This window comes from Salvelinus namaycush, chromosome 2 (genome assembly GCF_016432855.1).
Source record: "Salvelinus namaycush isolate Seneca chromosome 2, SaNama_1.0, whole genome shotgun sequence".
NCBI classification, from domain to species: domain Eukaryota; kingdom Metazoa; phylum Chordata; class Actinopteri; order Salmoniformes; family Salmonidae; genus Salvelinus; species Salvelinus namaycush.
The window spans coordinates 2,914,332-2,928,850 of NC_052308.1; the positions used below are offsets into that span (position 1 = coordinate 2,914,332).

Sequence of the window (14,519 nt, forward strand, 5' to 3'; positions counted from 1 at the left end):
TTTGTGACGCCTGTGCTGGTTTGAAAAAGTATTTTGACGTGGGGTGCTGTCCTCAGATAATCACATGGTATGCTTTCGCCGTAAAGCCTTTTTGAAATCTGACAAAGCGGTTGGATTAACAAGAAGTTACGTTTTTAAATGATGTAGGACACTTGTATGTTCAAGAATGTTAAATTTTACTAATTTGTCATTTGAATTTGGCGCGCTCCAACTTCACCGGATGTTGTCGATTTTGATACCGCTAACTGGATCGGATCCCTAAGGCTATTCCATGCGAGAAATTGACAAGAAACTGAAGATCTCGTACAACACTGTGTACTACACCCTTCACAAAACAGCGCAAACTGGCTCTAACCAGAATAGAAAGAGGAGTGGGAGGTCCCGGTACACAACTGGGTTGGACCTTTCTGCTGCATGCTTGTAAGGCTCTGATTGTCCAAAAGGGGTCCGGACCCGTCTCTTCACTCTGGACGATGCTCCTTTAAAAGATAGTCTAGCCAGCCATGTCAATGGTTCCCATTGGGTGATGAGAGTAGCGTACTGTGGTGATTTGAGAAGTAGTAGAGTGGTCCCACTTAAATTCGCTTTTGTAGATACTTTACGATACGATAACATCACCTCCCGGACAATCAATGGTACGGCTGACAGCTAATCAGCCATACCAGTGATTGTCCGGGAGGTGACGTTATCTTCTCTACATCGTGTTGAGAGTTCAAACTACTTTGGACATGAGCTGCAGCCACATGCCTCTCTGATCTAAATGTTAATTTCTTTACCAATTATTTTATGCACTCTGGTCGAAAGGGACGGTTCCGTGAGGCTGATTCGCTCTCTGACCTCACTCAGGGCGTGACTCCTTACTGTGCAAAGTTTATAGGACACAAATGATCTCTTATGGCTCCTAAAATCACATTCCTATCTTAACCTAAATACTTTCATCATTTTTTATATTGCGTACACAATAGGAAGGATGGAGACTTCATACATGTAGTATATATACTTTAAGTTACAGTATTTCCTTTATAAAAATGTTTATGACATCACAAAATAACAACCCATATGACATTATTATTCTTTAGCTCGCCTCTGACCATTCCCCACGTTCTCTGTTAGGAATATTTTACAGTATTCGCTTTGGAACGTGTTAGAGTTTCGGCGGGAAAAGTCTCTGGAGATAAAGGAACCTCCTGTGTTCATTTGGAGAGGGATGTTCTCTGGATCTCATTTAATTAGGGCGGCAGGTAGCCTAGTGGTTAGAGTGTTGGACTAGTAACCAAATGTTGCAAGATCGAATCCCCGAGCTGACAAGGTAAAAAATCTGTCATTCTGCTCCTGAACAAGGCAGTTAACTCACTGTTCCTAGGTCATCATTGAAAATAAGAACTTGTTCTTAATTGACTTGCCAAGTGAAATAAATGTTAAAAATATATATTTTACAACAGGGCGTGAGGTGTCAACCCCCCACCCCAGCAGCTCCCTCCTCCCCCTCTGTGGGTGAGAGAGGGTCTGGTTGAAATAAGCCATTTTTAAGCTGATCCTCACAGGACAGTCATGACAAATGCGTATGATGAAATGAACACAGGAGATAGGAATTGAATAGATCATGTTTCTGCCAGACAGGTCATCAGAGCGCGCAACAGAACAGTGTACTGTCTACACTCTGTCTCCTCTCGGTTTGTTGTTTTTATGAAATAATTTCTAAATCATAGCTAAAGTTTGTATTGCTATGGATACCGCAACGCGGTCAGCCTTTACGGCTGGGACTGCGAGTTTGTCTCCAGGATTCCTGTTAAGTAGCAGTTAGCTGCTAGCCATCATGAAAATGGAGCAGGCTAACACTAGCAGTGCTAGCCTAACACTAGCAGTGCTAGCCTACCGGTGTGTTTATCCACAGCTGGGAACAAATGCTTCAGGTGTGAGATAATTTCCACACAATCATAACAATTTAGTCATTTAGCAGACGCTCTTATCCAGAGCGACTTACAGTAGAGTGCATACATTTTATTACATTTTTTACATACTGAGACAAGGATATCCCTACCGGCCAAACCCTCCCTAACCCGGACGACGCTATGCCAATTGTGCGTCGCCCCACGGACCTCCCGGTTGCGGCCGGCTGCGACAGAGCCTGGGCGCGAACCCAGCCCAGCCTGGGCGCGAACCCAGAGACTCTGGTGGCGCAGCTAGCACTGCAATGCAGTGCCCTAGACCACTGCGCCACCCGGCTTCGAGCCAGGCTAGCCTGACTCTTCACACCAGCAACAGAGGACGGGGGGAGGATGGCCTGAGACCCTTCTGTCTTGAGTCAAAGACCTGCTGAACTGTGGTGGCCATGGGGGAGTGTATACACCCAAGATCTGTGCTGACTTCCTGGGCTGGTAGATCCATCTCAAGCGGGGCAAAGCTGCTTGATAGCTGGATCAGATCTTCTCGGATAGATGAAGGGTGGCCAGACTGCCTCCCCCATCTCCTACGCCTTGCAAGTGTCCAGTCTCCCATGGGGCCGCAGAGTTGAGCTGAACCTCTGTCCGTTGGATTGGGACAGATCAACGCCACCCGACTCATCGACAGCTTTGCTATAGGAGGCATTTAAAACTGTGATTCGCCTGGGTTGCCTGGGCTACAGTAAGGTCGGTGTACTTAGAAAGCATGTTATCCTTTTCTCTCAGCCGAGCTAACAGCCGGAGGATCTCTTCCCTAAGCTGCTTGATGGTGGTGCATTTAGGGCAGACAAATCCCTCTCCATTTTCTAGTTCCACCTTATCTTCATCGTATGGGTAGCAATTATTTGTGGCTATCTGGCTAGCTAACAGTAGTAGCTAGCCAGTTAGCTCTATTGCCTTCCTATGCGCTTACAACCTATGCACACTACAGTGGGTATTGTAGGCAGGTAACCAAGCCAAAATTGAACACAACATCTATTTATTAACATATCAAGATAACATATTGTAGTCAGGCAACATATGAGATGTGAGTTTATTTTCTCTCGCTTCAGTTCAAATAGTGGCAGCCATTTTGATTTCAAGAAAATGTGTCATTTTTACTTGCTGCGTCATATTTCTTTGCATACTTCCATATTTCCTTGCATCGATGCATGCTTCAAAATATGTACAAACGGAGTACACATTCAATAAGTGCCCACCATGCTCCATTTCACATACTTTGATTTGGACTCATACTCCGACCCTCCCGTGCTCCAATTTACGTGCTCGGAGCACGGTAGTATGAATTATGAGAAACGCGCAGGGTTCAGCCTAACCGCAGGGGTTCTAGGATTATTTCCAGCAACATCAAACGATTTTAGAGACTGACAGACAGGGCCTGATACTGCTCCAGTCCCAGCGACATCAAACTGTTTTAGAGACTGACAGACAGGGTCTGGTAGTGCTCCAGTCCCAGCAACATCAAACTGTTTTAGAGACTGACAGACAGGGTCTGATAGTGTTCCAGTCCCAGCGACATCAAACTGTTTTAGAGACTGACAGACAGGGTCTGGTAGTGCTCCAGTCCCAGCGACATCAAACGGTTTTAGAGTCTGACAGACAGGGCCTGGTACTGCTCCAGTCCCAGCGACATCAAACTGTTTTAGAGACTGACAGACAGGGTCTGGTAGTGCTCCAGTCCCAGCAACATCAAACTGTTTTAGAGACTGACAGACAGGGTCTGGTACTGCTCCAGTCCCAGCAACATCAAACTGTTTTAGAGACTGACAGACAGGGTCTGGTAGTGCTCCAGTCCCAACAACATCAAACTGTTTTAGAGACTGACAGACAGGGTCAGGCAGTGCTCCAGTCCCAACAACATCAAACTGTTTTAGAGACTGACAGACAGGGTCTGGTAGTGCTCCAGTCCCAGCAACATCAAACTGTTTTAGAGACTGACAGACAGGGTCTGGTAGTGCTCCAGTCCCAGCAACATCAAACTGTTTTAGAGACTGACAGACAGGGTCTGGTACTGCTCCAGTCCCAGCAACATCAAACTGTTTTAGAGACTGACAGACAGGGTCTGGTAGTGCTCCAGTCCCAACAACATCAAACTGTTTTAGAGACTGACAGACAGGGTCAGGCAGTGCTCCAGTCCCAACAACATCAAACTGTTTTAGAGACTGACAGACAGGGTCTGGTAGTGCTCCAGTCCCAGCAACATCAAACTGTTTTAGAGACTGACAGACAGGGTCAGGCAGTGCTCCAGTCCCAACAACATCAAACTGTTTTAGAGACTGACAGACAGGGTCTGGTAGTGCTCCAGTCCAGGCAACATCAAACTTTTTTAGAGACTGACAGACAGGGTCTGGTAGTGCTCCAGTCCCAGCAACATCAAACTGTTTTAGAGACTGACAGACAGGGTCTGGTAGTGCTCCAGACCCAGCAACATCAAACTGTTTTAGAGACTGACAGACAGGGTCTGGTAGTGTTCCAGTTATCCCTGTCAGAATAACCAATAGAGGACTTGGAAACCATTCCTGTGGAAATGGCACTGTGGTTATTGTGAGTAACCTAATTTATGTTTGTTTAACTCCGCCTTCTAGTGAGTTTATACAAACTGTCATCTCCTACCATACTGATAGATTGGAGATGGTCAGAAAATGTGGTTGTAACATTAATCATTTGGTTGTTATTCCATTGGTTACCTCGAGGCAGATGCCCTAGAGGCAGAGTGGCCCACAATCATTGAATATGGCGCTTTTAAATGTTAGAGCAATCACTAACTAGTACATTTCTTCTTGCGAATGACCTCATTACTGAGCGCAAAGTTGATAGCATGTTTCTCACTGAAACATGACTGTCTTCAGACTGCAGTGCCGCTCTTTTTGAAGCCTCCCCCCGGACTACAGCTTTTCATACTCTATGAGAAAATGGAAAAAGGGTGGTGGGACTGGCCATCAGCCTGTGTAGTCCACCAAAGCACTGCCCCACTTTATTTACTGATTTATCTGAACGATTGTCTATAAATCATTGTTTTGGGCGATTTTAATATTCATGTTGACAAAGAGACTGACTCTAAGTCCATTGAATTTATTAATTGTTTGAGGTTGATGGACTTTATCCAACATGTTACTGGGCCCACCCATAACCACCGCCATAGTCTGGACCTGGTTATTACCAAGAGGCTTTCTACTGGGCCCACCCATAACCACAGCCATACTCTGGACCTGGTTATTACCAAGGGGCTTTCTACTGGGCCCACCCATAACCACAGCCATACTCTGGACCTGGTTATTACCAAGGGGCTTTCTACTGGGCCCACCCATAACCACAGCCATACTCTGGACCTGGTTATTACCAAGGGGCTTTCTACTGGGCCCACCCATAACCACCGCCATAGTCTGGACCTGGTTATTACCAAGGGGCTTTCTACTAGGCCCACCCATAACCACAGCCATACTCTGGACCTGGTTATTACCAAGGGGCTTTCTACTGGGCCCACCCATAACCACAGCCATACTCTGGACCTGGTTATTACCAAGGGGCTTTCTACTGGGCCCACCCATAACCACAGCCATACTCTGGACCTGGTTATTACCAAGGGGCTTTCTACTGGGCCCACCCATAACCACCGCCATAGTCTGGACCTGGTTATTACCAAGGGGCTTTCTACTGGGCCCACCCATAACCACAGCCATACTCTGGACCTGGTTATTACCAAGGGGCTTTCTGCTGGGCCCACCCATAACCACAGCCATACTCTGGACCTGGTTATTACCAAGAGGCTTTCTACTGGGCCCACCCATAACCATAGCTATACTCTGGACCTGGTTATTACCAAGGGGCTTTCTACTGGGCCCACCCATAACCACAGCCATACTATAGACCTGGTTATTACCTAAAGGCTTTCTACTGACATATCCTCTATTGTTGATGTTGCCTTATCTGATCACCACTGTGGATGTTATACTACCTTGTTGCCCATAGCACAGGGTAATACTGAACGCATGATTAAGAAACACTATCTTACCTCTACTGATTTTATTGAATGTATGAACAATACTCCATTACCTATTCTGCCTTCCTCTTGTGTTGATTTAGCTGGTAACTTAAATGAATGGTAACCATTGATGCCATAGCTCCAGTAAAGTTGACAACATTCACATCCAAAGGATCCACATGTTGGATGAGTGAGAAAACTAATCAGGTAAAGAGAAATTGCAGAAAGGCAGAGCGGAAGAGGAGAAAGTCGAAGTTGCAGCTCCATAAGACAGCGCTACAGGGAGACAGGACGGACAGCTGATCGTCCTCGCAGTGGCAGACCACGTGTAACAACACCTGCACAGGATCGGTACATCCGAACATCACACCTGCGGGACAGGTACGGGATGGCAACAACAACTGCCCGAGTTACACCAGGAACGCACAATCCCTCCATCAGTGCTCAGACTGTCCACAATAGGTTGAGAGAGGCTGGACTGAGGGCTTGTAGGCCTGTTGTAAGGCAGGTCCTCACCAGACATCACCGGCAACAACGTTGCCTTTGGGCACAAACCCACCGTCACTGGGTCAGACAGGACTGGCAAAAAGTGCTCTTCACTGATGAGTCACGGTTTTGTCACACCAGGGTTGTTGGTCGGATTCACGTTTATCGTCGAAGGAATGAGCGTTACACCAAGGCCTGTACTGTGGAGCGGGATCGATTTGGAAGTGAAGGGTCCGTCATGGTCTGGGGCGGTGTGTCACAGCATCATCAGACTGAGCTTGTTGTCATTGCAGGCAATCTCAATGCTGTGCGTTACAGGGAAGACATCCTCTTCCCTCATGTGGTACCCTTCCTGCAGGCTCATCCTGACATGACCCTCCAGCATGACAATTCCACCAGCCATACTGCTCGTTCTGTATGTGATTTCCTGCAAGACAGGAATGTCAGTGTTCTGCCATGGCCAGCGAAGAGCCCGGATGTCAATCCCATTGAGTACGTCTGGGACCTGTTGGATCGAAGGGTGAGGGCTAGGGCCATTCCCCCCAGAAATGTCCGGGAACTTGCAGGTGCCTTGGTGGAAAAGTGGGGTAACATCTCAAAGCAAGAACTGGAAAATCTGGTGCAGTCCGTGAGGAGGAGATGCACTGCAGTACTTATTGCAGCTGGTGGCCACACCAGATACTGACTGTTACTTTTGATTTTGACCCCCCCTTTGTTCAGGGACACATTATTCAATTTCTGTTAGTCACATGTCTGTGGAACTTGTTCAGTTTATGTCTCAGTTGTTTAATCTTGTTATGTTCATACAAATATTTACATATGTTAAGTTTTCTGAAAATAAATGCAGTTGACAGTGAGAGGATGTTTATTTTTTTGCTGAGTTTATATGTTACCCCTTGGCCTAGTTATCAGAAAACACAGCATTGATTTGAACTACTATGCAGATGCTACACAACTTTACATGTCTGTGTCACCAGGGGGATTTGGATGGCTCACAACTTCCTCCAGCTAAATCAGGACAAGACTGAGGTACTTATTGATGGAGCCAAAGCACAGAGATAGAATCTGGCTGCATATTTTAATTCACAGGCAATAAAGATAAAACACCAGGTAAAAAACATAGGTGTTATTTTAAATTCTGAATTCAATTTCGAATCAAGCATTAGGAATGTGACCAAAATAGCTTTTTACCACCTGAGGTTCGTTGCCAAGGTGCGGCCGTTTCTCTCTCAAGCTGATACAGAGAGACTCATCCATGCTTTAATTACAAGCAGGCTTGACTACTGTAATGCTCTCCTGTCTGGTCTACCCAAGAAAGCCATTGGTCAACTACAAAACATACAGAATGCTGCATGCTGGTCCTGACTAAGACCCGACAGAGAGAACACATTACACCTGTTTTAAAGTCTCTCCACTGGCTGCCTGTGAGTTTTAGAATTCATTTTAAGATTCTTCTTCTATTGGTTTTTAAATCAATACACGATTGTTCACCCCGATACATGTCAGACATGCTTTTAAGTTATGTACCCAGTAGGTCCCTCAGGTCCTCTGGCCTTTTAACTATCCCAAAGCCTAGGGACCAAGAGGCATGGAGAGACAGCCTTTAGTTACTATGCCCCCAGCCTCTGAATTGCCTGCCAGAGAACCTGAGAGAGGCTGAAATGGTGGGATTATTTTTAAAGAGGTTTTTAAAACCTTTTTAGCTTTGGAATGTTTGTTTTTTTGTCGCTCAGTTTGTATTGTTATTATTTAGTTTTCCATCCTCTTATGTTTGTTGTGTAGTAAATATTTCAGTTTTTTATATTCATATTCATTTGTCTTCTTTTTTTTTCTATGAAAAACATTGCATTCTATGTCTGAATTATTAAAGCTTGATTTTTATGAATTAGTCCATATTATCGATCCTGCCAAGGTCACTTATGTTTTGGAGAATGTGTGTCCGATGTGTGTGCCGGTTCCGAGAGAGAAAGAGAGAGAAAGAGAGAGAGAGAGAGAGAGAGAGAGAGAGAGAGAGAGAGAGAGAGAGAGAGAGAGAGAGAGAGAGAGAGAGAGAGAGAGAGAGAGAGAGAGAGAGAGAGAGAGAGAGAGAGAGAGAGAGAGAGAGAGAGAGAGAGAGAGAGAGAGAGAGAGAGAGAGAGAGAGAGAGAGAGAGAGAGAGAGAGAGAGAGAGAGAGAGAGAGAGAGAGAGACTGGACCTGCAGCCACGACATCATCAGCATGCGTAATCCCACCGCAGCCTGATTAGACCTGTCCTAGACACTCTGCCAGCATTAGAGGCTTTGTCCTAGCTTTTATTACTCTCTGACTTACCAAGCTGTCCGTAGATCTAGTGGCCTCATGGCTGGAATGTAATATTAAATATGAATAACATCATCAGCATTATGAAATACTGTATATATATTATTTTTTTATAATTTCATAATTCAATAAGAGGAACACCTGTTAAAAAACTATACAACACAAACATTTGTTTCTCTATTGTTTTTTCGAAGGCTGTTAAAAAAAAAGCCTAATAAGCCTTTTACAGACAGTTGCAAAGTACAGAGACTCGCAGTCATATACACACCCACAGAATCAAGCCTCTGCAAATATTTTCCGAAGAGGAAAAATGTATGTGGGTGGCTTGGGTTGGGTGAATAGCGCTGTGAGAATGGCTTGGTAGTGAATAAGGAGCCGCCAAGCATGGTGAAATCATTATTCAGACGGCTGGATCTTCAGACAGGTATGAAACTAATGATGAGTTGGACAAATCCAGAGAAAGCTAGTGTTGCGTCTCAAATGGAACCCCAATCCCTACATAGTCCTATGGGATTTGGTCAAAAGTAGTGCACTAAATAGGGAATAGGGTGCCATTTGGGATACACATCAAGAGAAATGTAGCGTTATGACCGTAACTACTGTTCCCTGAAGGAGGGAAATGAGGTACATCATATTGTGGGGGAGTCGCACTCTTGCTACTTTCGGTTGAACGATCTACAATCACGGCTGACAAGGCCAATGAAATCCACGCCTCGCCTTCTGCAGGTGATAAGCGTGAAGATTCCTTCCTTCAATTTAATACCACACTTCACCGAGCCCAAGAACGGGTGGGGCCAAACAGGTGTTGTACCTCATTTCCCTCCTTCAGAGAACAATAGTTATAGTCATGACGCTATCTTCCCTTTCAGTCAGTCAACTTCAATACAACATACTATGGGGAAATATAATCACGCCCCAAGCCGACCCCATACGGATACTAAATAAAAATGGACCATGGCAGACCAGCCAGACCTGACCCTGCCAGATGTAGCAGTCTGGGTATTGCACACAGCTCACTGCCTAGTGAAACTCCCCTGTCTCAGCCACAAGCACACTGGGTACTGTACTGGGAGCAATAAAACCTCACAAAAGTGAATGGCAGCATCCCCGGAGTCGCCTCTTCACTGTTGACGTTGAGACTGGTGTTTTGCGGGTACTATTTAATGAAGCTGCCAGTTGAGGACTTGTGAGGCATCTGTTTCTCAAACCAGACACTCTAATGTCCTTGTCTTCTTGCTCAGTTGTGCACCGGGGCCTCCCACTCCTCTTTCTATTCTGGTTAGAGCCAGTTTGCACTGTTCTGTGAAGGGAGTAGTACACAGCGTTGTACGAGATCTTCAGTTTCTTGGCAATTTCTCACATGGAATAGCCTTCATTTCTCAGAACAAGAATAGACTGATGAGTTTCAGAAGAAAGGTCTTTGTTTCTGGCCATTTTGAGCCTGTAATCGAACCCACAAATGCTGATGCTCCAGATACTCAACTAGTCTAAGGACAGTTTTATTGCTTCTTTAATCAGGACAACAGTTTTCAGCTGTGCTAACATAATTTCAAAAGGGTTTTCTAATGATCAATTAGCCTTTTAAAATTACAAACTTGGATTAGCTAACACAATGTGCCATTGGAACACAGGAGTGATGGTTGCTGATAATGGGCCTCTGTACGTCTATGCAGATATTCCATAAAAAAATAAACCGTTTCCAGCTACAAAAGTCATTTACAACATTAGCAATGTCTACACTGTATTTCAGATGAATTTGAAGTCATTTTAATGGACAAAAAATGTCTAAGTGACCCAAAACTTTTGAACGGTAGTGTAGCTGTATAGGTTCCCAGTATGTACAGTATGTCCTTACATCTGTCTCTCCTTTTATAGCTGACATACCTGCCTCCTCCGTGGGGCGACTGCAAGTCCACTCCCATGGACTCTGACTTCTTCAGCTCCTACAGCCTGACGGCCTGCCGTATCGACTGTGAGACGCGCTACCTGGTGGAGAACTGTAACTGCCGCATGGTACACATGCCTGGTAGGAGTCTCTCTCTCTCTCTCTCTCGCTCGCTCGCTCTCTCTCTCTCTCTCTCTCTCTCTCTCTCTCTCTCTCTCTCTCTCTCTCTCTCTCTCTCTCTCTCTCTCTCTCTCTCTATCTCTCTCGCTCTCTCGCTCTCTCGCTCTCTCTCTCTCTCTCTCTCTCTCTCTCTCTCTCTCTCTCTCATTCAATGACACGTAAACACACACACAACCTGTTAAGAACTGAGACTGATGCATGGCGCACATGCCTGGTATGAGCCTGCCTCTGCCAAGTCCTGGCTCTATGGAGTCTTCCTAATTGAATCTTCTGAAGGCAGCTCTGGAACTAACGTGACTGGTTGGATAAAGCATTTTTTCTCGCATCACGTTAAAATCATCTATATGTGACTTTGTTGAGATACATTCGGTTGATTTGGACATGATATGCAGAAAAATGCTAATATTGGTCCCATGACCTAAACGCTAACATGTAGAAACAGTGCCAGGGAAACGAAACCTTTCTTTCCAGCACCATGGAGTGAATCCTTTCCACCGCTACACCTGGCTATCAGCGGAGCCTCGTCTGGCAGCAAAACAGTTCATTTAGCCTAATTTACTGCCTTTTAAAAAATACATAGCTAATATGGCTGACTTGCTTAAACTATGGCGTAAGGGAACGACAAGCCGATAAGAGGCGATCCGTAATTTCGATTAAGACGTTACCGAGCGAGCTAGGACGGACGTAGTCATTACAACTATTTGTTCACACTTTTTAAATGTACAGTGACAGAATTCAGAACATGGGCCGTTCTTACAGTATTTTCCCTGTACACCAAGTCAGAACCGTATGATAATTAAAGGGAGCATATCAGCAGACAATGAAAGCTCTTACAATAATCATTAATTACAGGCTATAGGCTACATGTGCACCACCAAGTCAGAACAGTAGGCTAAGTTATGAGGGTAAAGGGACCAAATCATTAGGGTGAGGCACATGGGCTACTAACAGCTTACTACACAACATACACTTAGTATTACTTTCTTAGCAACAGTATACATATCTCCCTGCCATATTACATCATTTATCCAGCAGGATACAAGACATTTTTGGACCTTGTTGTGCTGTGCTCACTTCAACAGGTTGTACTCCAGTCCTTCGTGGGCAAATTTTGTCATCAAATTTTGTCATCAAAGTCAGGCATTCTCTGGATTTATGGTGCTTTCAAGACAACTGGGAACTCTGAAAAAAACAAGGTTGAATCATGATGACTTCAGTGATCTTCAGGTCGGAGCTCTAGAAAGAGGCCCGAATTTCCGACTTAATATTTTGAGTTGCATGACCATTCAAAACGTATTTTCCCAGTCGGAGCTCGTTTTTTCTTAAGTTCCCAGTTGTCTTGAACTCATTGAAGTCAGATTTCCCAGTTCTGAGTTAACAGTCACTGATTCCTTCCAAACCACTCGTTATTAAATTTGAGATTTAGAGTTTAGAGTTTAGAGTTTATTTTTATTTTTACAGGGACAGTGCACATTAATCAACGTTTCAGTAAAAGTGCCGGTTTTAGCCAGCCGGCTAATTTTCAACCGCAGTCCCTGGGCAGGTTATTTCCGACTTGTTGTGTAATGTTTATGTCCAATGGCCGATGAGCACCGATAAGTTTTATCTGTAATTTCCCTTCATTATTTCTCTTCATGTGACAAGGATTAAAAAGGATTTGCCAATAGATTGTCGACTTGATTCATGATGATGACTGCTAGCTAAGATTTTGAGAGTATGATGTCTGTCCAATCAAAGCTACTGTAGATATAATGTGATTTGACATAATTCTATCTGTGGCCAATGAACTTGAGCCTTCTGGGAAGGGCACTTCTAATGTAACTCTATGGCAGCACCCAAAGGGCTTGAATTTTTTAGCTCTACCCTTAGATTTGGCAGTGACGTAGTGTCCCCATGAGTGACAGAACACTGAGCCAATCACGGCGCAACTAAATAACTTTACTAACCCCTACGCTCCGTATTTTCCGCTGGCTGGCCAACCACCACAGAAAGCACTGAGCTAGGCTGAAGCACCTGCAATTTCGAGCTGCCTTACTCAAGAAAGAAAACAATTCATTTAAGGACCAAAAAACTGACAGCTGTGCCATATAAATTGCAAAATAGTTGGGAAGAGATTTTCGATGTACCCATTCCATGGCACATGGTTTATGAATTGATACGCAAAACAACGCCGGATTCAAAACTTGCAACCAATAGAATGTTATTATTATGGGGGATACAATCTTCCCAGCTCTGCAGATTCTGCTGTGAGGAGGCAGAGTCATTAGATCATTTATTTTGGTATTGTCCATATGTAGCTCGTTTTTGGTCACAGGTCCAGGAATGGCTGAAGAATTGTAACATTTGCCTAGAACTAACGCTGCAGATAGCAATACTGGGTGATTTGAAAAGCCATAGTCAATCAATCAATAATATAATTATTATTTTTTCAAAAAAAAATATTCTTAATGTACAATCTGTAGAAGCTACTTTTGTGAAGCATCGCAGCACAGTTGAAAAATATATGGCAAATAGAAATCCAAAATGGATGATGTTGAGAGATAGATGTGAGGGGTTGAATGGAGCTGAAGGGTGGGACTAATAACAAGATAACCAATGTAAAACATATCGGGTCTGTAAAATCTATATAGGTTCAGAACTCTTGTGAAATAGCACAGTTACAAATAGAAATCAAACTGGATGGACATCAGAAATAGAGGAAGGACTAAAAACAAACAAAATATAACTATTGTAAAATAGATTGTGTTTATAAAATGTGTATAAGATGTATAAACTGAAGGTAGAAGCCTAAGTGTTTATTAGTTTACTCCAATTGGGGGATCGGTGGTAGGGTTTGAGGGGAATAATAAAGGTATATTCTAAAAAAAAAGTATGTCTATATAGGTATGTGTATGTATATATGTGTATATGTATGCATACATGTATGTATATGAATATATATATTTACCCCCCAAAATATATGGGGGATTGGAAATGATGCAGACAATTACATTGATGGAAGCAGCAATCTTTCCGCAATATTTTGCAAATATTAATCCAACACTTAAAATAAAAAAAATGACAAAAGAAAGCAAAAAAGAAACCATGTTTGTATGGAGGCTTTATTAACTCAAATTATTTTTATATTTGTTTTTACATTGTTTGCAAACTGCTATGTGACACGTATTAACGCCAAAATAACATACAAAACAGACAACCCACCTGCCCTGAATGATGGGTCGCCACTGCCCATATTACAAAAGTACAAAATGCTATTCTGTGCGAGAAATAAATGTTCCAAACATAGTCTGGGACAGTTGTGGAATGCGATAGATCCCACATTAAAACAACCACTAGCATCAAAACCACTTTGTTGCTCAATGTGGTTGACGCAACAGATCGGAACGTTTAGCTTAAAATGTTGATAAACTATTAGTCTATTTCTTCACATTATAAGCGCAGCAATGCGCACACGGCAGAAGGCTATAAGCACGAATGTTCCATTAGCGGGAAAACACCATTATCAAAAGTGACCGCAAATGCAATTATACATGTAATGCTTTTATTATAAAGGTGCATTTTTATGGTGAAAATTATCTTACCCAAACTTGAAGCTCACGCTCTACACCCCTCATAAAGTGGAATAATGTGCTTCATTTTAAGAAGTTATTTGGCCACTTTAGTTGTGATACAAACCTTATCAAAACATATAGGCCTATGGGCTAGAATACATGAGGTGTGCGACTATGATTCTAAAAATTAAAAA

General features: G+C 43.7%; 1 protein-coding gene across 1 annotated transcript in view; it reads left to right on the plus strand.

The window, feature by feature from the left end:
• The window catches only part of LOC120020176 (acid-sensing ion channel 1-like), a 371,823-nt gene extending 360,752 nt beyond the window's left edge, over positions 1-11,071 (plus strand). Inside the window, exons 5-6 of the mRNA XM_038963666.1 lie at positions 10,585-10,735; positions 11,055-11,071. Coding sequence (XP_038819594.1) covers positions 10,585-10,735; positions 11,055-11,071 — 168 coding nt within the window. The remainder of the gene's footprint in view (positions 1-10,584; positions 10,736-11,054) is intronic.
• The last annotated feature ends 3,448 nt before the right edge of the window (positions 11,072-14,519 follow it).